Source organism: Saccopteryx bilineata, chromosome 5 (assembly GCF_036850765.1).
Source record: "Saccopteryx bilineata isolate mSacBil1 chromosome 5, mSacBil1_pri_phased_curated, whole genome shotgun sequence".
Lineage (NCBI taxonomy): Eukaryota > Metazoa > Chordata > Mammalia > Chiroptera > Emballonuridae > Saccopteryx > Saccopteryx bilineata.
The window spans coordinates 180,136,959-180,160,398 of record NC_089494.1 but is presented as its reverse complement, the minus strand read 5'-3'; the positions used below and the strand labels follow the sequence as shown (position 1 = coordinate 180,160,398).

Below are 23,440 nucleotides of genomic sequence, written 5' to 3'. Positions count from 1 at the left end.
CCCAGTGTGGGTACAGGAGAAGCGACCATCGGTTTCTCTCCCCCTCTCCCTTCTCTCTCTTTCTTCCTCTCCCACAGCCAGTGGCTCAATTGGTCAGTGTTATCCTCAGGTGATTTGAGTATTGGCCTCTGACAGGGGTTGCTGGGTGGGCCCTTGTTGGGGTGCATGTTGGAGTCTGTCTCACTATCTCTCCTCCTCTGTGTTGAATATACTTTCAAAAAGCATGTTTATAGGGGAGAAGTGATAAGAACAAAGCAATATGTTCACTAATTCTCACACAGGAGTGTCCAGATATTTTACTGTCCTAATCTCCTTTTCCAGGTGAAGTCTTATAAACTAAACTCAAAAAGGCTACCACCTCCTTCACTGGTCAGCCTATTAGTGAATGTTAAGGTTTACATAAATAATTCCTATATTTCATCTAAATTCATATTCATTAAACAACTGTAAACAAGAATTAAATAATGTGGGCTGACTGGTTGGCTCAGTAGTAGGGTGTTTGCCTAGCATGTGTCCCAGCTATGATTCCTGGTCAGGGCACACAGGAGAAACATCCATCTTCTTCTTCACCCCTCCCCTTCTTGCTTTTCTCTTTCTCTCTCTTCCCCTCCTGCAGCCATGGCTCAATTATAGCGAATTAGCCCTGGGCTCTGAATGGCTCCATGGCCTCCACCTCAGGTGCTAAGAAGAGCTTGGTTGCTGAGCAATGGAGCAATGCCAGATGGGCAGAGCATCACCCCTGAGTGGGCTTGCTGGGTGGATCCTGGTTGGGGAGCATGCAGGAGTCTGTCCCTGCCTCCCCTCCTCTCACTGAATAATAATAATAAAAATAATGTGACTTTGAATAGCAAAAATAATAAGCAACATAGTATTTGTCCATACTAAGTAATCTATTGAATTGGAAATATAGGACTAAATTTTCAATTTGCCATAGAAATTAATAGGAATTGGTGGGTGCTTATTAAAATGTAGGCTCTACTCCAGACCTTTAGGTTCCAGTGGGTACTTATGAGAGAAGTGGGGAATACTGGGCTGGCTAAGTGTTTCAGCTGTTCTTCAACATAGTTTGCCCTGTGGACTCTGGGGTAACCCATATCATGAGATCATGCTGAAAAACATCTTTTTCCCTACCTGCCCCCCCTCTAAGAAACCACATTACATGCTGAAAAAACAAAGATAACTAATTATTCTCACTGAGGTGCCAAAGACAATAAACAATTTTACACCGTGGATTAAGTGTGAAAATAGAGGTATTACAGGATACTAAACACTAAAGACACAGGAGGAAAGACCTTGTTCAAGTGTTTAAGGCAAATCTGACATCGTAAATGATAGGTCATTCCACATAGAAAGATATGAATCAAGACCCAGAGTATTAAGAAAACATGGTGTTTGCTGAGCATTGTTCAATGTAAGTTCAGGGTCAAGTTGGGGAAAGTGGAGGTAGCTGAAATTGGCTCGAGTCAGATGGTGAACAGCCTTATATGCCACCTTAAAGATGTTAGACTCGACAACGTGGAGCTATTGGGAAGAAATCTGGATATCCCTAACACTTGGTAGAAAATGATTTCAAGGTATAACTTGACAAGAATGCCATAGGCTTAGAGTTTAAATCAACTTTGTTCTCAGCTAATATTCTATAATCATCATCATCATCAGTTTGAAGCTGTGTTAATCTAATGGAGACTCTCCTCAGCTGATATAACAAAGCTCAATGTGCAAAACAGATAAAAGGTCTGCTTTGGCTGGTGCAGAAAGCTCAGCCCTTTCTGTAGACACGTGGTTCTAGAGAATAGTTCACAAATCAAAGTCTTATGTTCCCAAAAGACTGAATAATTGAAGGCTAACTTGGATATTCCCTTTCAAGGAGCCTATTGTCTAGTATGTAGCACCTTCCACATAGCATCACTCAAGAGATGTTGGGACACTAGTCCATTGAAGGGGACAGCCATGTTCTCATACAGTAAACAGGCTCTGGTTTAAACAGGCTCATGCATTAGCAGCTTCCACTTCATGATAAATAGGCATCGTTCTGATTTAAGTAGTATCTTTTGGAATAACCAACTCAATTTCATAGCTATCATGGCTCCTGTTCACCTTACAGGTTTCTTCAGTCTCTCCTTCAGACAGACCCTCTCCTCTGCGGGGTTTCTTCTCCCACATGCATTCCAGCTTGTCCTCGTTGCCTCTTGAAAATATGACCATCAGAAAGAGGTACGTTCCTTTTGCTACTTCTTGCCTCCCATTGCAACAGATGTATTTTTTAATAAATGAATTTATCGTGAAAAGGCCTCATCAAGGGCTTTTCTGGTGAGCATTGCCTCAAAATATATACAAGACCTATGAAACAGAGTAAAAAGGAATTTAAAAAGTAGCTCTGTTAAGCAAGACACTGACTCATTGTTCGATGGAATGGTGACATTTTACATCATAATGAAAACTGATATGCTGTCAAGATTGCCAGACTTCTATTTTGTTTTTGTGGAAAAAATAAGAACCTAGAACAGTGAGAAGAACGTAGCAGGGGATCAATGTTTTTGAAGTGAATAAAGTAGAAAGCACAAACTAAAAGGAAAAAGAAATATCTTTAGCTTGAGGATCTCAGGTTTGCCCCAGTTAAGGAGAGCCTCCAGTCTTAGACACAGGTCCTCAGGCTGGGCAAGCTGAGGTTCCGCTTCTCAGCGGGCTTGACAACAGGGATAAAGTGAGTGAGAGACAGAACAGGAGTCAAGGGAAAGCGTGAGACATTTAAGTAGGGCCATTCCCAACATCCCTCCTATGGTGCTGAATCATACAGGGTCTCAGCGTAGGGGGCGAAAAAATGCTTATGAGCTAAAATTCATTATTTCACATGAATGCGGCAGGGTGGGAAGGGAAGAAATGTTTCAGGACAAGTTCATTCTGGGGCCTCAGCTTCATCAGGACACGTTCTGGGCTGACACCACAAGATGCCTGCATGTGCCACTCTGTCCCGGGCCACCCACTGTCCATGCAGAGATGTTCCTCCCCTTCTCCACTTCGCTTCCCTTGTCATACAAGTTTATAGTCTCTGAAGATTTTTCTTTAAAAAAACATTTTAAAAGGATATAAGCAGAGAATATTTTAGATAAGAAAAACCACTGACCTAGTGTCAGTGAAATCTAGTTCTTATTCCTTGAAAAGCTAGACAAAAATCCAGCACTGAGTTTGAACCCCATGAGAGGTAAATCAGTCTCCGTGGGGGGAGGAGCGGAGGGGTGGGGGATGAGAGATTATTTCTCTGTGTGTGTGCAGCTGAAGACTCACTGGCATCAACAACTCAAGAATTCAACAATTTCCCCCAAAGTGAAGGAGCTAGATCTAATAAACAATGATTTGGCAGTGTTATCACTTTTGGAAAAATTACTTCATTTCTACATTGTTGCTTTGATAAAATTGGAAAATATACAGTATTACTTTCCTAACTACTGACCAGAAAGACCAAGCAATACATCAACTGATTATTTTAATGTCAAATGTTTATTTCTATGCCATAGTTGCCTCAGCACAATTTGTAAAAGAAAGGAATCCGAAATAATGAAAATTATTTTTTCAGGTTATTTTCTCTGCAGATATAAGAAAGAAAACAAACACCTTGGTACCAGAATGACCATTTCTTTCACACCATTCTAATAAATTGCATCTAAATATTTTCCTTGGATGTCATTTTTTTTTAAGAAAGAAAAATATCCACAGGAAAAGAGAACTATTTGGATTCATTAAAATAAATTTGGGATAGTCTTTGTCAGGGAATATATCTAGAACATCTCTGTTTTGGTACACTATATCTCTAATTGTCATATTATTTAATATAACAGGCATACTTTATTACATAAAACAAAGTGCACTGAAAATGAACAATGTTAGAAACAAACTGAAATTTGGTGTATCTTAAATCTTCCAGTGATTAGATATTAGCTGAAGCGCTGGTATACAAATTTTATATCAATACAAATGCAACTTTGTTGTGTGATGAAAATGCACTTAGTAGCTGAGTTCTTTTTGCTTTAGCAGATAGGGCATCCAATACAACTGACACAACCTGATAACAAAATTGTTTTGTTTAGTTTTGTTTTCCAATAAAAAGGAATGCTCTGGTTTCTAACTGGCTCCCACACTGGAGGGAGCCAGAAGATGGCATTTGCTCTTGAAATATATTTCTCCTGTCTGATTTGAGACACAAATCCACCAAGTTTCTTCCAGAGGAAGTAGGCACCACACCTTCGATCGTGAGGCCTCCGAGAAGCCTGCTAAGGAGTTCTGTGATGCACGGTGGTGGGCCAGCACCTAGAAGACAGCGTGGTGGTTGTGCACAGAAATCCCTTCAGCAGACTCAGTGGAAGGATGAGAGTTCTTTAAGTTCATGCACATTTTATTGAGTAGTAATATAAAATGCTTTTTCTTTTTCATTGTTACAAGTGCATGCTTAGATTGCCAACATTTCAGAAGTCAAATTACAAAGGCAAGGCTTTAGGCTGGAGTGAATTACCTGGGCACTTATACAATTGTTAAAAAATATGAATGGACTTTTGTTGTTGTTTTCAGAATGAACCAGTTGTAACCCGTAACTGATATACAAAGGGAAAAATGTGAAAAAGGTACAGAGTTTGTGGCACATGACAGAACAAAAGAACTAAACCATTATGACATTAACAGTTACCATGCATTTAGAGTTTCACATGTAACTACAAACTTATTTAAATTTCACAAGGTTGCTAAACATGCTAACCATCTATATGTGCACTGACAAGCTTATGTTAAAAACTTTTAAGAATACTCTCCCCTTTAGATTTTTCAAAGCTTTTTTGATTACAAAATTTCAAAGGCATTAAGCATTGTAGAGAATATAAAGTACGCCAGTATACATACATTTCCAGTATATGTCAGACCACTAAGCGCATTACAGTCCCATACAGGCCGATACAGCCAATTTTTTGTCTTAAAAAACATGCATAGGCAGATTTTTTTTTTTTTTTTACAGAATATAGATGCTTTATCACTGTACTTAATATGGTGTCTTGTTCACTATACTTAAAAATGCACCACTCATAAATATTTAATTCAGCAAGCCACAACCAAGACTTGATTTATCAATAAAACCCCTAAATATAAACAGCAAAAAAAAAAAAAAAAAAGATAGATGTAATTATTCCAGTTTTTTAAAACTTAAAGAAAAGAAACAAAAAGTACTCATTGCTAAATTAGTAAGATAAGTGTTATAGGGAAAGAAAGGGCATTCAAGCACACTAAAGAAACCTGAGGTAAGCAGAATCTGTACAAAATTAAACTGTCCTTTTTGGCATTTTAACAAATTTGCAACATTCTTTTTTTTTCTTTTTTCTGTTTTTTTTAAGACTGCCTAATTCATTTTATAGCCATTGTCTGACAAGAGTAGCAAAACATTATCAATAAATAGTCCTTATTTAGTTTGTACATCATTTTGTTAAAAATGTTTGATGTCATCCATTTTTAGTGCTGCAACTGTAAACGTACAATAGAGTAAGAAATTAGACAAAGTTTTCGTGTCCAGTAACATAAGGAAAGACCTCTCATGAACTCATCTAGGAGTCCCCAATGCAGTAGGAAAACGTGTCCATTCCCTAACCTTGCAGTATATATTAGCATCAGCTTTCTTTTTAAATTTGTTTTTCCTAGAAGCATTTTTAAAAGTCATACCCAAAAAGAGGCGTTCAATCACCACCCTCACCAAAATATAGTTTATTATCTCTCCCTCTTTTTAAATGATAGTGTAAACTGAATCCAATTTCTGGCCCCCAGAGCAAATAAGCTACCTTCAGAGGCAAGAACATACAACTGCAGATCCGCAGCAATCCCCACCATGCCCTGCAGCTCAAAAAAAAAAAAAAAAAAAAAAAAAAAAAAGATAAAGAAGAAAACAGAAAAGAGTGAACAGGAAGTGGTCACTGAATATTGCTGCTATTGCTGCCATTGCTGTCCGTGCCGTTAGTCTCTGAGGTGAGCGCCTTGTTGATTGAGTTAAGGTTGGCATCAGAGGGCATGGCATCCCTGCGCGGTGGCATCCTCTCGTTAATTCGGTCTAAGCCCTTGGCCTCCTCGAAGCTAGTGATCTTATGTTGTGGTGAAAATCCTTTGATGGCTAAACAGAAAATCATTAAAAAAAGAAAAACCAGGTTAGGCAGAGAAAGACGAAGGGCACAGCTGTTGCATGAGGTGATGTTAGAGGTTTCACAGGGAGAGAGGGAACCCTTTAGTAGAGAACAGTGACGGGACCTGGGCACAACACGGCAGACTCCTTACCATACCCAAAGATAACCGAAAGGCTTGATAATGGCCAAAGTCTCTTGCCAACCAAAATGTCCTCTTCACGTTAGTAAGATGTAAGCACTCCTCTTGTCTTCATCAAAGTTTAGGTCAACGAAATCCGAAGTGGGTATGTAAAGGGGAAAGCTGCTACCAGGGACTGGTCTCTAGACCCAGCACAGCATCAAATGGCCACATCACTAACTGGATTATTGCATCAAATGCCCTGACTTCGACCGACTGGAACATAGCCCTATTTTTACTATTCCATCCTGCTAATAATGGCAAATTAAGTAGACTCACTGAAGTAGGCACACCTAAAATTCTGGTACAGAGTTTACAGCAGAAGCTAAAAGATAAAAAGAATTAACTTGGGGCATTTCCATGCCATCTCAGAATCCTGGAAAGACTTCCTTGCCAAATCACTCAATAATGGCATGAAAACAATAAAATTAAAAACTCCTGCTTCTCCACTCAACTTTGGCATGTGGAGGTAGCGACAAGGTAAAAGAAACTCAGAAAAGTCAAGATCAGATCACTAGGGAGACAAGTTTCTCTGCCCTTCAGCAGCGAACAGATCAAACTGATGTTCATCTGGTGTCCATTCCTGCCTAAAACAAACAAACAAAAAAACTATTGGTCGATCATTGTAGACCTAAGAATAACTTGGAGAAAATGCCTTTTACAACTTTTAGAAAAAAAGAATAGGACTGGTTTTGGCCCTATTCAATGAAAACATGAATTCTCAAAGAGGGAGCACCGAGATTTTATTTTTTTCCCAATAACCCTTAGATTGCTCCAGGGACAGATCAGGCATTTGGTTCAAGAAACAGTGATTTCTTCAGTGGGTGCATCAACAAGTAAGCTGAATGTCAAGTAGATAAATGGGGAACCAATGACATCAGTTTGCTTTACTCCCTGTGAAGTGCAAGCCAGATATTGAAGGGCCAATCACCAATGCTGAATTGGGCTGCGTCTCCATGGGTGATTAAGGACAATTTCATGGTACCTTTATCCTTCCCACCTTATTTGGGAAAAAGACGAAAGCAGTTTCAAACTGAAACTTTGCCAACCACTTCTACACAAATATGCAGCGCTTTTGATTAATATGGATGAGAGTCTTAAAAGATATACACAGTTGCTTCTAAACTCATTAAACGATGAGAAATAGCTTGTTCCCCCTCTGAATTTTAAAAGTTAGCATCATGGTGATTAGTCAACTATGAGAGGAAGAAGATGGGGAAATGGGGATAGACCAAGGCCCAAAGCAAAGCTTCTTAATTCTTCTCTAATTCAGTAATAAATTGCAAAATAATAGAGCTGTGTAATGAGCACCCACCCTGAAAACTAACTCAATTATTTTGAGAGACAAAACAATTGCACAAAGTGGTACTCTATTCTTTTTCTAAACTACTACAAATGCCATTTCATCAGAATTAATAATATAAAAAGCTCATCATCATGATAATTTAAGAAGCGAGTTTATAAATTTCAGTGATAACAGTGAAATCTCTGGGTTTTAAAAGCCAATGAGATGGGAGCACAGAAATTCAAAATCTAGTTAGAACAATGGCTATGTTCGGAATGGGGCTCCGTTTCTGATCAGTTTTGTCTGCCCTGGTACGGAAGAATGTGCTCTGCTGTAGTTGCTGGTCAGACAATGGGTGTTAGCAATTTACATTGGTAGTATACTTAACACAACACAGAGTCACAGAAACCACAGAAACAGCCAAACTATCAACAAGAATGCACACTGCAGATTAGAATTTGCCAAGAGGAATAGAGAATTCCCACATAAATAGCAGTTTATTCACTGCTATTTAGGAAGCAGTTGTATTTTCTCTTACAGTGGCTATCATTTCCCCTACTGCATCCAAATCACGTACAAATTCAGGAGTCTAAAGTGATACTTTTTAACATCATATCAAAGGACCATATGCACACAATTTGGGGAAAAAATAAGTTATTTGCAAGAACAAAATACAACTGAAGAATTTTGTTTTAAAGGGGAACTTCAAATTATTCTTTTTACAATTTCCAGAGGGTACGGTATACATAATATTAAAAACTATATTGATATGCAGTCCTGTCGTAACTATATATTCAAAAAGCGCTCAATTCAAAAGTAATCGCTAAAGGGTCAACTTGACTGCCCTTGAGCAGTGCCAGGACACAATCGGTGATGGGCATGGCTTGATTTCCCCTCCGACACCTAGCAGAGTGCCTGATGCAAAGCACTCAATAAACAATCAATTGAGTGAGTACTCGACAGTCACTGTGCTTGTTACCAGCCACTTCCACAGCCCCCTTGCTGGTGCTAATTATACTACAAATACCAGTTGGTTAAAATTTGATAAGAGTAGCGGAACTATATCTCATACACAGCTGTCTCATGCTGGAATATTGTTCAGAGACATAAATTAATGTTGAACTACAACAAAGCACTATTCAAATGAACATTATTTTTTCTTGCTAGAAACTTCTAAATTCATAAAGCTATTTTTATCCTCTCTTTTTCAGTGCTGACTGAAAGTGATTTGAGGGAGGGACATGGTTCAGCTCAAAGAATATTGTTTTGTGTGTTATTTGTCAAAGCAGCTGCCATAACCCCCACCCCACATCGTTCAAGATACATTATCCTTTTGTTTTCTAGGATTATACTAGGTTCATTATATACAACGTCCAACATAGCTTTAAGGGAAAAAACAAACAAACCATAAAAGGACACTTTCCCCTTTAAAGCAAGAACATTTGGTTAATACTGAGCCACAACTGTTAGCCCAACACCCACACACTCTGTACAAGCTACAGCAAAAAAAAAAAAAAAAAAAAAAAAAAAAAAAAAAAAAAAAAAAAAGAATACACCCAGCAGAGCCCTTATCTGTTGCAGATACAACAGAAAGGGGACTGGCCAATTTACCTTCATCAGCCTCAATAGCCTCAACAGTAGCTGAAGAGAAGAAAGGGGGTGCAAAATGAATGAGAAAAATGAGCAGAGGATTTTTAACTCTAAGAACAAATCAGTGACGATCAAGGGAACTAAGAGAATTCATGTTCCTGTAAGTGCTGGATTCTGGCACAGACACAAAACAGAAATGTTATAAAGAAAAGAAACAACACAACAAAATGGTTAAGTTGAGATGGATACACTTTTGTGAGTGAACTGTGTTGGTTTTTGTTCACTAAGCAAATGACAAAACAATCCTTTAGGAAAACACTCAGGGAAGTTTTCTTTCACGTAGCTTGAATTGGTAAGGGCCTATGTCAACCTAAAATGGGCATGTCACTCGCACATATTTCATTAAAGACCCTGCTATGGCTTGGTGATCTATAGTTTTAAAATACCAGAAAAAAGTGGCAGATGTAAAGCAGTGCCATCATGTCAGTGGGGTAATGCATGTTATTTAATATTAAATAGCCCAGCTTCCTACTGCAATGAAGAGTGGAAGAAGGAGGGAGGGCCAATTTAGAGGAAGACTCAAATAATGTGTCTTGAGCTGAAAATGCATGTGATTGTATCAAGGCTAGCATGATTAGAGTGGCAGGCCATGACACAGTTTGGACTTGTTTTGCCAGGCAATCTAATTTAACATCGGTTTTTCTTATTGGGATTCATTTCTGGGAATGAAATTCCTGAAAAGTTACAATCAATGGCAGCAATAATTCTAGCAGCATTTTAAAGAAAACACAGCCTAAATACTGCAACATTAGCATATATCAGAGGCAAAATTTTAAAAGCCCATTGCTTTATCAGCAATTTTTATAATAAGGTTAGATTTTATATTCCCAGTGTACAGGGATATGAGTCTGTGTTCCTAAGATAGTTGATATTTCCCTAATTAAGTGTAAAATGCAAACCATCTCTATGTTTACTTCCAAAATGTTTCTAAAAAAATTCTACCCCTTGACTTTAATAAGCATTTTTCTTATAATGTAAGGTTTTAAATCCAGGGCAACTGCCAAATGTGCATGCACTCCTGTTACTTACAGTGCATTCTAAGTTCTGCCACAGAGGGGAAATAGCAAAGCTTTAAGAATGTCTTTCAGACAACTGAAGGGCATAGACAAGGGACTGGGAAACTGTATTCACGTGTCTAGTTGAAAATATATACTGAGTTTTCAAATTCTCAGGACTAATGTTCCAATCCTTATGTCCATTGTGTGTGTGTTTGTGTATGTGAGTTCAACACAAAAGAACCTAAACAATGGATTAAAAATAAAATTAACAGAAAAGGAAACTGAATATTCTAGGTTAAAATGCCAGTGAAAATCTGGAAACAGACTTGTAAGAACTTAAATAACTTAGGTCTAAAAGTAAAGCAAAATACATGAAACCACACCAGCACCAACATATGAGAAATATGTACTGCCCATTATCAAATGTAGCCTTCTAGAGGAATGTGGCCATAGTTTCTGATAATACACTTGCAGTACCTTAAATTGTGCTTATCAGAAACTACGCAGATTTCAGTCAATGAGGTAGTTGTGCATTTGTGCTTGTAAGTGATCCATTTATGCTAATGTTGTAGAGGGCATGTTCACTGAGGTGTGAAAATTTGTGTTATTTTCTAAAAGGTTATTAAAATAATTTTTAGCAATAAAGGAGGCATTTACTCAAATACTGTATATTTTCCTACTGTCATTTAGAAAATTTTCTCTTCTGTGGAAACTCAACGATACAGATCTTGGAATCAATTCATATGAAAATACAGAAAATCAGAGGGATGCTGCTAGGATGTGATCACTTAGCAGCACTGTATCCATGAAGTTGAATATTAATCTACTGCGGAAGAGATGTGTCTAAATAATGCAAGCATAGGAGCTCCTGAGTTTCCTAGATTGAGAGCTAGGAATAGGGAAAAAAACACAAAAAAGATTCAGGGAAAAAGCCATGGAAAATAAGTAAGAGGCTGACATTGTTTTGAAAATGTTACAGTATATTTTGTTTTCATTTTTTCCTGTTAAAATCTAATATAACAGTAACATTTCCATCAAGTATTGTTGAAACAGGACTCTAATTAATGATAATATTAGTTAAAGTGGATAAAAAAACAAAGTGAAAGAGTATATAGTTCCGTACTATCTGACGGGGTAGCCACTAGCCCACATGTGGCTATTTAAATCAACCTAATACAAAGGAGCTAAGATAAAACACTCGGCTTCTCAGCTGAGCTCTCTGTATTTCTGTGCTCACAGCCACATGTTGCAGTGGCTTCTGTACAGGCGCAGAAATTTCCATCATCACAAAAAGTTTTACTGGAAAGCACTCATCCAGAGAGCTATGCGTTCTTAATACAAAATTTCTGGCTTAAAGGAAATGTTTTCATTCTTTTTCAGAAATAAAACGTGGTTTTACTCAGTCTGTTCTAGGGGTATAAATCAAAGAGAAGACATATGACTCCCAATTTCTACTCAAGTGGATAATGAAATCATCCTTTTTATATTCTTCCTCCCTTTTCCACTGAAATCTAGACTTATGAATGTATGTATATGTGTGTGTGTATTTCATCCATCAAATAGATAACCAGAACATTGAGTAAAAATGTAATTAAAATTTTGCTTTTAGCAACTGACTGGCTCAAAGTGGCCAAGCCTACTGTGCATGTAGGCAAGCTAAGTGAGTGGTCCGATCCGGAGGCCTGCACTGTGGTTAATATGTGAATGAGGGTATCACGGGGTGGGGCAAAGACTTCATTCCTGTGTGGGGGGGGGCTGCCATGTGGGACACGACCAGTCAAGTGGGGATGGGCTTTCAGTCCTTCTTTGATCTGAGACTAAAAAGAGCTTAAACGAAGGAATCACTCAGGGCTCTAACGACACCACCAAGGTGGCAAGGGCTACTTACCACTTTGCAGCGTCTGCTTCCCTCCGGAGAGCACGCCGCTGGGGAGCATGCCGGTGGGTGTCAGGCCTTTCAGTGTCAGCACGCTCTCACTCTCCTCTCTGTGGAGGCGCAAGGTGGGGGAGGACATAACTTTTAGTTTCTTTCAAGAAAAAGACTTGAAAGAAAAAAAAATGCAGATAATAATACATTTACACAGATCGTGGCTCTGTAGATTATTTTAAACGTCAAACGTACTAGGTTTCTATACATTCATATTGTTACTCATAAATGTTTTGTCAATTGACTGATTAGGTGTACAATGATGCAATGGTGACGACTCAGTCTCTTCTGAGTACTGAAGATGGAGAAAACGGATCTGATTTAGTGCAGGCATCACAATACAAAGCTCGCTGGCATTCTCGGGGGTGCCAATGTGTGCTGAAATAGGGGAATGTTCATGTAACTTTTCCAGCCAAGGTTCAGTAAAAACAAACGAAGTATATTTGACTTGGGAAAGAAAACCAGGGGGTATAGGGGAGATTTAAAAAAATCTATCTATAGATTAGGATGCTAGGAGCTACATTCAGAGGCTAAGGAATTTTGACATTACAGATAAACATGCAGAATGGCAACTAGCCAATATTACAGCTGATAAAATCTTCCAGTATTTCTTTCTAGCAGCCTCTTCCTCACTGCCTTACTCATATAAAATAGTTTTATTACTCATTGTGACTAATGATTTACAATCAGTTTTAAGTACATGATTATTTCAATTAATGAATTAATCATAATGGGTAAATAATCATGAAATAGGAATAAATTCCTATCTTTCCATATAGCAGACACGTAATCCTATATAACCAAAAAAGTTTATATTTTAGTATATCTTATGTTTGTAATATGTGCAAATACCTACTTCACATTTTTATGATGTCTAACATGGCTCAAACGGAATTCCTGAACTCCCCACAACCCAGCCTCTTCCATAATCTTCCTGCAACTTGGTCCTTTAGTTAAGCTTAAAGACTTACTCTTTAACTCCCTTCCCCTCTCTCATGCCACATCCGCTTACTCAGCAAATCTGAAGGCTCTACCCTCAAAATATTTCCAGTATCTGACCATTTCTCACACTACTACTCCCCCATCTTTTTTAAAGATAGCTTTCTTGATATATAATTAACATACCGTACTATTGGCTCATTGAAAGCATAGGACTCAATTAATGGTTTTAGTTATTCATAGTTGTGAAACCATCATCATAGTCAATCTTAGAACATTTTCATCACTCCAAAAAATAAACCCGCTGTTCATTAGAGGTCACCGGCCATTTTTTCAGGCCTGTATAACCACTCAGTTACTTTCTGTAGGTTTTGCTTCTTCTGGATTTCACATAAATGTAGCCATATAACCTGTGACCTTTTGTGACTGACTGACCACCACCAACTCCTACCTGGATTGTTTCAGTAGCCTCTGAACTAGTCTCCCTGCTCCATCTTCGTCATGCTCATGTCCCCCGCCCCATTACTATTCTCAGAGTAACAGCCAGGCTGAGCCTTTTAATACCTATGCAGACACTGCCATTCTTTTTCCAATCTCTCCAGTGGCTTCTCCTCTCATTATTAAGAGTGGAAAGCAAAATCTTTAGAAGGTTTAATAAGAGCCTTAAAAAACTAGCCCCCAACCCACCCTCTCCCTTCCTCATCCAGCCCTCAGACTCTCCGGTGCCCACTTCCCTTAGCGCTCCTCAGATACACCCAGCACGCCCCTGCGGGCCCTGCACCTCCCCTGAAGCTGCATGGCCTCTGCCCTCCCGGCTTCAACTCCGCTCATGTGTCACCTTCCAATGAGGACTTCCTTGAGAATGGTTTAAAAAATATACATCTAGTAGATTTTCTATCTCTCCTTGCCTATTTTCTTTTTATCTGAAAAAACATAGTTCATTTGTTAGCTTTATTTTTAATTGCTGTTTTGTTCCACTCTGCACCCCACGCTCCCCTGACTAGAGGAGCTTCCTGTGAGCAGGGGTTTCTGCCCGCCGCTTTGCCCACTGCTGCACCGGCACCGAGACCAGAGCCGCAATTGGTATGTGGCCGACATTCAAAAACCATTGCCTAAATGACTGAGTTAGAAGAAAACAGAACAGAGAACAGCAGTACAATATTAATCCACATACTATATTTCTGTATCCTTCACTGCAGAGTTTACTTAAAATGTCAGGTTGGAGATGGTCAACTCATCATTGTGTACTTGCATGCAGAATTTCAACCCTTTCAGGCTTTTGCTGTCAAACTAGAGGTTATATATAAAAAATGTTTTGAAGGCCAATAGATAGATTTGGAAAAATTGAGCGCATCTTTAAAGAAATGACCATATTTCTTCCTTTGCATTTGTTTTCAAAATCAGGTTTCCTTATCTCCTTTCCCTTTCTCACTCAACTATTTTTCTCCTCTTCCTATATTCTTTTTAACTGAAGTATAGTTGACATGCAGTATTACAACAGTACAACAGTAACTTGACATTTACATATCTTACAAAGGATCACCACAATAAGCCTGGTAATTATCTGTCACCACACAAAGTGGTCTCAATATCGTTGGCTATAGTCCTTACGCTGTACATTACAGTCCCATTACTTATTTATTCTATAACTGAATGCTCGTTCTTCTCACTCCCCTCCACCTACTTCACCCCTGCCCCAGCTCCGCATCTCCCTATACTCTGATAGCCACTCCTGCCGCACACGGAACCCATGTTCTCAACCCATGTCTCTCAAGGGTTTCTAGTGGTTTCCCTATATCTCAGTTCCAGCCTTCTCTGCTGAGTTCTCCCTCAAATGAAAATCTCTGCCATATTTTCCACGGATAACCAGGCTCTGCCTCTTGAAGGACTCTGTGTCCCAGGCTGTATCATTCTCTTTCTGGGAGCTTCTTCCCCTCTGGTGTCTCCTCCTCAGTCCCTGGCTGATCTTTCCTTTGTGCCCAGACCTGTGCTTTCCGACACGGCAGCCCCGGCTGCGGTGCTCTTAACCATGAAACAGAACTTGAGATGCGCTGTAGCAGTCACACCAAACTCCAAAGACTTAATATGAAAATAAGAATGTAAAATATCTCTTTAAAAAAACTGATATTGACTACATGTTAAAGCAGTAAAATCCTGATTGTGTTAGATAGACTATATTATAAATGTCACCTGCTTCTTCCTATATTTTTTAAATTGTGGCTTCTAGAAAATTTAAAATTACAGATGCGGCTCACATAGATTTCTATTGGAAAGCACTGTTCTAAACGATGCTTGTCTTTTCCTCCTACTTTCCTTCTCTCCCTTGAAAAAACATTACTTATGCTGCTTCAATGTTATGTTTACTCCCCTGGCTGCTTTTCTAACCCTTGTCTCTCTCAGAAACTCCAGAGCAGACTTCTAACTACCTTGACATGAATATTCCTCCAGCACCCCAGAGGAAAATGTGCCAAATTCAATTTATCATAGTTCTCCCCCAAAAACCTGTTAGATATTTAAATGAAGGAATACTTCCCCTTTCTTAGATAACAGCATCATCACCTTATCAATCACATGGGCTAATACCTCTATGGAACAGTCTTAGGGTATTTCCTCTCCCTCATCACCTCCAGAGTTTTTGCAGCAAACAACAGAACCTACTCTGGCTAATTTTAACAGTACAGAGATGTATTAAAAGATATTTGGTGGGAATGTAAAGCAGTACAACCACTATGGAAGAAAGTATGGTGGTTCCTCAAAAAATTAAAACTAGAACTACCTTATAACCCAGCAATCCCTCTACTGTATATATACCCCCCAAAACTCAAACACACTGGTATGTAAAGACACATGCAGCCCCATGTTCATTGCAGCATTGTTCACAGTGGCCAAGACATGGAAACAACTAAAAAGCCCTTCAATAGATGACTGGATAAAGAAGACGTGGTACATACATACTATGAAATACTACTCAGCCATAAGAAATGATGACATTGGATCACTTACAACAACATGGATGGACCCTGATAACATTATACTGAGTGAAATAAGTAAATCAGAAAAAACTAAGATCTATGAGATTCCATACATAGGTGGGACATAAAAATGAGACTCAGGGACATGGACAAAAGTGTGGTGGTTACCTGGGGGTGGGGGGTGAGGGGCGGAGCATAAAGAAAACCAGATAGAAGGTGACGGAAGACAATTTGACTTTGGGTGATGGGTATGCAACATAATCAAATGTCAAAATAACCTAGAGATGTTTTCTCTGAACCTATGTACCTTGACTGATCTATATCACCCCATTAAAATTAATAATAAAAAAAGATATTAGAGAGCTCACAGACTCAGAGAGCTAGACTGGAATGTTCCCTAGTGGGGAAAAGTACCAGTGCTCCTCCACCCTGTGGGTTCTGCTCTGCGGAATGCTGCCACTACAGTTTAGAGCCAACATCAAGCTCACATTCATGCTGTGTGGTTAACCCCACCCACTGCTGAGAAAGCTCTTGTACTGCTGGCCCTCAGATTCCACACTTGACAGAGGAATCCCCTTCCTTTGCCTTTGCTTCCTCATGGTGCTCAAGTTGTAAGAGAAGTCTTATGTGGGTCCCCTTTTGAGTGGCGGATCCGAGGCAACGTGCCTGTACCTTACCTGTAAGGGTGGTTGAAAGGTAAGCTTCTGGTTCCCCCGTAATTTTGAAAACTACCAAAATGTAAGGAATGTGTTGAACAGCTATACCTGACAAATTTGTACCGCCATCCACATTCATGCATTACTCTTTTCATCTGCTAGTTTCACAAATCCTTATATTTGTCTCTTCTTTTAGTTCTTTCCTCCTATAGCCTAGTTTGGCTTGGGTTATGCCAATAGCTTCTTAGATGCTCTACCTGACACCAATAAGTTGCCTTGCTGTACAATTTTCACACTGTCATTAACACAGACTATCTAAATACGAGTTAGACTAAGAGCATGTTACTCATCACATAAAACCACAATTACTTCACACAAAAAATTAAGTGCTTTACCATAATATTCAGACCATCAAGGATCTGAACTTCAATCCTTTTACAGCCTCATTTTTTACTAGATTCCTTACTCACCTTCACATCTTACTATCCAGCTCTTTTAAATACTTAGAATGCACTGACTACATAGTTTACTTTCAAATCAGACTCTCATTGGTGCTGCTCACTGAGTTTGACCATGTTACTTAGCTTCTCTCAGTTTCAGTTTCTCCACTGAGGTCAACCCGACCTTGCAGGTTTGCTGTGTAGATTCGTCAAGTGTGTGCTCTGTGAGGCGCAGCACTTGGCACTTAACCAGGACCTCAGAAAATGTTGCTCTTAGGACTGTGTGACTGTGTTCTTGACGATTCCTCAGCTTCCAGGAAAGTCTTCACCACAACTCTCTCCCCAGTGAAACCCAGCCTATCCTTCACAGCACTCCTCCAGTGTCAGCCTCTTCACAAACATTCCTCCCAGGAAGACAAGGGCCCCTGTCCTCTTCCACAGCACAGTGTCTCTGCATGCATTTAGCATGCAGTGCATTGTCTCTTATTTGTTTATTTTCTACATGTCTGGCATTCCAATTTGGTATCTATTTTGCTTAATTCAGAGTATGGTATAAATCAAAAAGATTTTTTATGTGGTACAAATTCAATGCTCACTCTTGACTTACTAAGCTTAACTTACAGCTTCCCTTACTTGTCTCTGGTTAGGATCCACCTGTATTCTACAAATTTTCTGAGATGCTTTAATTATGGAAAAGCCATAAAATACACCTTGTTTTAATTTTCTACCAATATATGTAATCTTGGTCAACTCACTGATCATCATTACATAGAGCATTTCTCAGCTGGGAATAAATACATCTTACATATCAATAGGCAGGAACTGGAGAGACTTCACAATTTAAAAACCTACCTATGATTTATAACATTGCTTCTAACACCTTCATGTCGTTTGAAGACTAACATAGACAAAAATAACTTTTTATATTAAAAAAGGCTTCTCCTGTTTTCTCTAAATATACCTTCACAAGAAAATGCTGAAACTGTTTTTCCTTCTCCTTGTAGAGATTCCAGATAGGAAAAGAAAGAAAGCATTTATTGTAAATCTGAGACATGAGAGATAAGCAAGTGTTGACACAGAGGTATCAGCTGAGCTTGTTTGTGTCTTTCCATCATCCTTGGTTCACAGAAGACATCTAGCCACACGGGCTAGCCCTCTAAACTTTTGCTAGCCCTCAAAACTGCTGCCCTTGTTTCTATCTCAGGATTTTTGCACTTGCTTTTTCCAGGCCTTGAACCCTCCTACTGCACATCACTATGCAGTTCATCCCCACACTTATTCAAATGCCATTACTCAAAAGATCTTTGTTGATCCCATAGTATAAAATAAGTGCCTTATCTCCCACTTGCTATACCTTTATATTGCTTTCTTTTTTTCCTCATCATACAGAGCCATGCTTTAAGTTTTATTATACTTATTACTGAGTAAATGAATAAATGAGTCCTAAAAGTTCAGTTAGGAAGTAAAATTACAGCCTCATTCATTAGGCTGTAGGGAGCAACACTGCTTTAGTTTCAGATTTAACATGCTTTTTCAAGATCTGGCTGGCTACCATAGAGCTATTGTTGACTTTGATTTGATGCCTTTGAGAAAGCTGATAATACTTTTCATTCTTCTCATGGCTCCCTGCTTGTGGGATCAAGTCCTTTAGTCACTCTTTAGTGACTCTACCAGAAGTAGGATAGAAATAGCAAGAGGAGAAATCAAAAGAGCTAGAGTAGCTACTCTATATGAAAAAGCTGAGGCAAAAATTAGGTTATGAAATTATACAATAGGTAGATGGCCTTTCCCAAGATTTTCTTATTTACCCTTTTTAATGTGTAATTGTGAAATGACTATAGACCCCTCACATATAAATATGCCATGTTTTAAATTAATTTTTTGGAAGAAAAATAGAGTTATTTTGTATTATCTAAGAATAGTTCATTGAATTTAAGTAAAGAAAAGTATAGTTAATTCTCTTCAAGGAAATACTTGTTTTCTAAATCCAGGCTTATTAATAACATGATTTACGGTCTACTTAAAAAATAACTACTATAGCCTGACCTGTGGTGGCACAGTGGGTAAAGCATTGACCTGGAATGTATGTTGAGGTCGCTGGTTTGAAAACCTGGGCTTGCCTGGTCAGTGCACACATGAGAAGCAACTGCTACAAGTTGATGCTTCCCGCTCCCCTAACTCTTCTCTCTCTCTCTCTCTCTCTCTCTCTCTCTCTCTCTCTCTCTCCTCTCTCCTCTCCTCTCTAAAATCTATAATATAAAAATCTAAAAAAACCCAACCCTTTACTAAATGGGAATTGAAACATTAAAAAACTATTTTCTTCTCTCAATGATTTATTGGAATAATATGACTTGCATGAACAAGCTTCATGCTTGATGTTCATTTCCAAAAATATCTAGTGAAATAAATGCATGTAATAAAATCATCTTTTCCCACAGAGCCAGAATGAAAAATAAAAAAGATTGTAACAGCTCTCCTATTTTACTACATGTTCAACCTATTGTGAAATAAGTGTGTTAAAAGTCCAGCAGCAAACAGAGAGATTACATGTGAAACATCCATTTAGAGGCTTTCTCTAAAGAAATAATTTAGTGTATTTCAATTTGACTAAAACAGAGAGAAACTGACAATTCCATTTAAAAGAAAAAAATTATGGTAAAACAAACACCTTCTAGGTAAAAAAATTTACAAGATTAAGGTATTAAAATCCTTATTAAGTGACACATAATCAAACTCAGAACACAAATGGAGGAGAAATGATCCCACCTGAGAACCGAGAACACGCGCGCCATCTTGCCTATTGCTCGGATCTTGTTCCTGATCACCTCCTTCCGGGCTGCAGCTGTGGCTCCTAGGGTTTAAAACAGAGAGCTGACTAGTCAGTGCCTTTTTATATTACTGTAATTATTTTACAAGGTTTCATATATAATAGGCTACAGTAAGAAAAACCAGTGTTTTTCTCCTCCCTCTAAGAGGATTTATTTGTAAATCAATTTTAAAACCTATGTATTCGGCCTTAATACTTGGATGTGATTCTTGAGAGGTCCCCGAAATGCCAAAGAACAACTTTTGAGATTTCCAAGAGGAGGTAGGTGGGTAAAGAGCTAAATGAAAAATCACTGAGCAGACAGGACGGGTTCTGCCCTTTTCTTCTCGTTGAGTTCCCTTCTCTTGTTTACACAAAGAGAGCCTGCATTGGTGGGAAAAATAAAGTGAGTCACCAAAATCTTCCACTCATTTCCTGTCTCCATGCTGGGAAGATTATGTTAGGAAACTGCTTTTTCAAAAGTTCTCCTTCAAAGCGATCAAATTAGGGAGTCTCAACTCGTTATGCTTCTTTGAACATCATGTATAATTCAGGCGTCCCCAAACTGCGGCCCCCTGAGGCCATTTATCCAGCCCCCACTGCACTTCTGGAAGGGGCACCTCTTTCATTGGTGGTCAGTGAGAGGACCACTGTATTTGGCAGCCCTCCAATGGTCTGAGGGACAGTGAACTGGCCCCCTGTGTAAAAAGTTTGGAGACCCCTGATGTATATTATATAATGGCCATAAAATACTTATCTTAGCACATGATACTTTTTCACCTTCTGGTTGGTTCACACAAGTTCTAGAGGAAAAAGTGGAAATCTACTGTGTTGGATTTAGTGAGAGATGGTGGCTCATGGTTTGTACTTTACTACTTATGTAAATTAGTTATATGCAGTTTTACTACTTATTACATTTTTCAAATGAAAAAAAAATCTACATAGGTTATTATTACTATAAACATTAAAAAAAATAATACTATAGTATTATTTTAGTGAATCTGTTTAGTATGATCTTTAGTGAATCTGTTTTATTTATTTATTTTTAAATTCCCAAGGCATGTTTGGAAAACTGCAAGTCACAGAAACATACCTCTTCTCTTTTTATAACCCAAGGCGAAAGGGATAAGATGTCCTTTTTATATATTTAATGGGACTTTGTAGAAAGTGTTAACACAAGCCACTAAAAGAAGTGCAACAAAATATATTTTTTAGATAATATCAGAATGTTCCTAACTCGATGAACAGTTTAAAGACTGTAGTTTATAGGTGGTAACTGGTGTAAATTTTAGTCTTTAAAGTCATAATAAGAATTAAGCCTTCTGACCTTTTTGGAAAAAAAGATTTCTGCTGTTTCCCTTGGAAGGCTTTCAAGAATGTGATTTGAAGTCTTTCACATTGTTTGATAAAGGTCAAACAATTAATCATCACCCCAACATTTCTATAAGAAAGAAAACTCACAGCAACACTCTCACACAATTTTAAAATGGCCTCTGCTTTTCTCTTCATCCCAAGAAAGTGAAAACAGATGGGCCACTTTCTTCTCCTGAGCGGGTTAATTTGTCAAAGGTGATGCTAATGCAGACCCATCTTACGTGCCCATGGGTGTTCCCAGGTGTGTGCCAGTGAGCTGCCAGCCTCTCACCTTCCCTCTAACCTGAAAGCCTTCAAACAGCCCATCGAAATGCTGCTAATTTCTTTCTCTCTGTGGTCACTCCTGTGATGACATGGCAGTCATCTCCCAACACAGCTGACAGCAGGACTTACTACTTCTGCCTAGAGCTACTCTGTCTGCAGATGACTACAGTAAGTTTAAGTCCATATGGAAAAAAGCCATTCTCCAAGCCAATACTGATAATCAAGCGGAACCATGGGTTCTCACTCACTTCTGGTTCTTAGAATTATTCGCCGTTGGCTGGAACATGGGGAGGGTAAGGGGGTGGGTATAGAATTCCCTGCCTCAAATTTTATTCTGAGTTTTTGGAAATTTTTAATCATCTATAATTTGTAATTAAGATTCTTTATACAACAGGTCCTGTCGTGGAAACCACCTAAAAGTCTGAAGATTCTGTGCTTGGGTTTTAGATAATTTGTGAACAAGAGACTAGTAAAGGACATTTGTTAAGAAAGAAAAAAACGGGGATAGAAATTAGTCTCCTTAAGGTGGTCTTCCAGTCTATATTTAATATAATCCAGTCTACCCAGATAGAGGTCACAATGTGCTGGGGAAAAAGATTCTGACCCTCTACAGCAAACAGTATAGTCAGATCGTTAAATACACTCAACAGACACGGAAAATGGAAAGTGTGCGAAAGCTCCAAAAATCGTGACTATATTTAGAAGCACAACAAGAAAAGCAGCAAGGAGTTGTTAAGTGTCTGGAAATAAACTGTACATATTTAACAGAAACGAAAAGGGGAAAATATAAAATAAAATATATACGTTTTTAAAATATGTAAAAACAATAATCTCCTAGAAGATTTTCAATAAAGGACTTATAAAAACCATAACCAGGAAAAAGAAAAGTGAGCCGCTAAGTTGGAAAGGAAATGAATTATGTAGAGCTGGTCTTCTGAGCTCAATATTAGCAGATGCATGGAAATAAATATTAAATTTTAAATGCAAAATGAGCATTCTGACAAAGCCAGTTCATCATTCCTTATTATTTTTTCAAATCAAATGACTTCCTGGAGAGCACGTAACAGATATGCTACATTATCTATTCACAGTTGTGTTTCCAACGAAGGTACTTCCCCACATCCCAGAGCACTGTTTTTCAGGAGGAAATGCTCTCATTCCATATTTCTCAATAACTCAGGTAAGAGGTTTTACTACCCCTTTTATAAAAATGGACTACTATAATTACTTAAAAGCCAAATCCTAATCATAAACAGTAAGAAAACACATGAAAAAACTAATGTCTCCAATATCCCAACATTGCCTTCACTATTTTTCAATAATCGAAACCAAAATTAAACTAATACCATGCATTTGTAACCTCCCAAACATTTAAAATAATTAAATAAAACATGTCACTTGATATGTAATTGAACTTAAAGAAGATAAACAAAGATAAAATCTATCCTTAAAGAGGATAGATTTAAGTTCAGATATAAAAATTCTTGTATACTTAGCATTGCTATTCCTGATTTTGGTTATTTTCCAGAGTTCATTAAAACTCTTCTTTGAATACTTATGTTCCATTGCAAATCCTCCCAGTCCATAATTCAACAGCAAGATCAAGGAAAAATGCATATTTTTTAGAATTTTACTGGCTGCAACATGCAAATATAATGTCATATTCAACACTCTTGGTACTTGCTCTGTTTAAATTATGAAAATGTATGACAGCAAATCAAATTAAATTCAGTATATTAAATAATGAAGACACATAAGACATCTTTTATATTAAAGACTATGGTAACTATTTTTTATTGATAAGA

The 23,440-nt window shown here is 38.2% G+C and overlaps 1 protein-coding gene across 2 annotated transcripts in view; it reads right to left on the bottom strand.

Annotated features, from left to right (window-relative positions):
* Nucleotides 1-3,575: 3,575 nt before the first annotated feature.
* Nucleotides 3,576-23,440, bottom strand: part of PPP3CA (protein phosphatase 3 catalytic subunit alpha) — a 343,207-nt gene continuing 323,342 nt past the window's right edge. Inside the window, exons 11-14 of one of the 2 annotated variants that reach the window (XM_066279182.1) lie at nucleotides 19,958-20,042; nucleotides 12,146-12,243; nucleotides 9,221-9,250; nucleotides 3,576-6,136 (exon numbers count right to left, since the gene is read on the bottom strand). In XM_066279182.1, the coding sequence (XP_066135279.1) occupies nucleotides 5,940-6,136; nucleotides 9,221-9,250; nucleotides 12,146-12,243; nucleotides 19,958-20,042 (410 nt within the window). In that variant the 3' untranslated portion in view covers nucleotides 3,576-5,939. The remainder of the gene's footprint in view (nucleotides 6,137-9,220; nucleotides 9,251-12,145; nucleotides 12,244-19,957; nucleotides 20,043-23,440) is intronic. The other variant, XM_066279183.1, reaches the window with a different exon arrangement.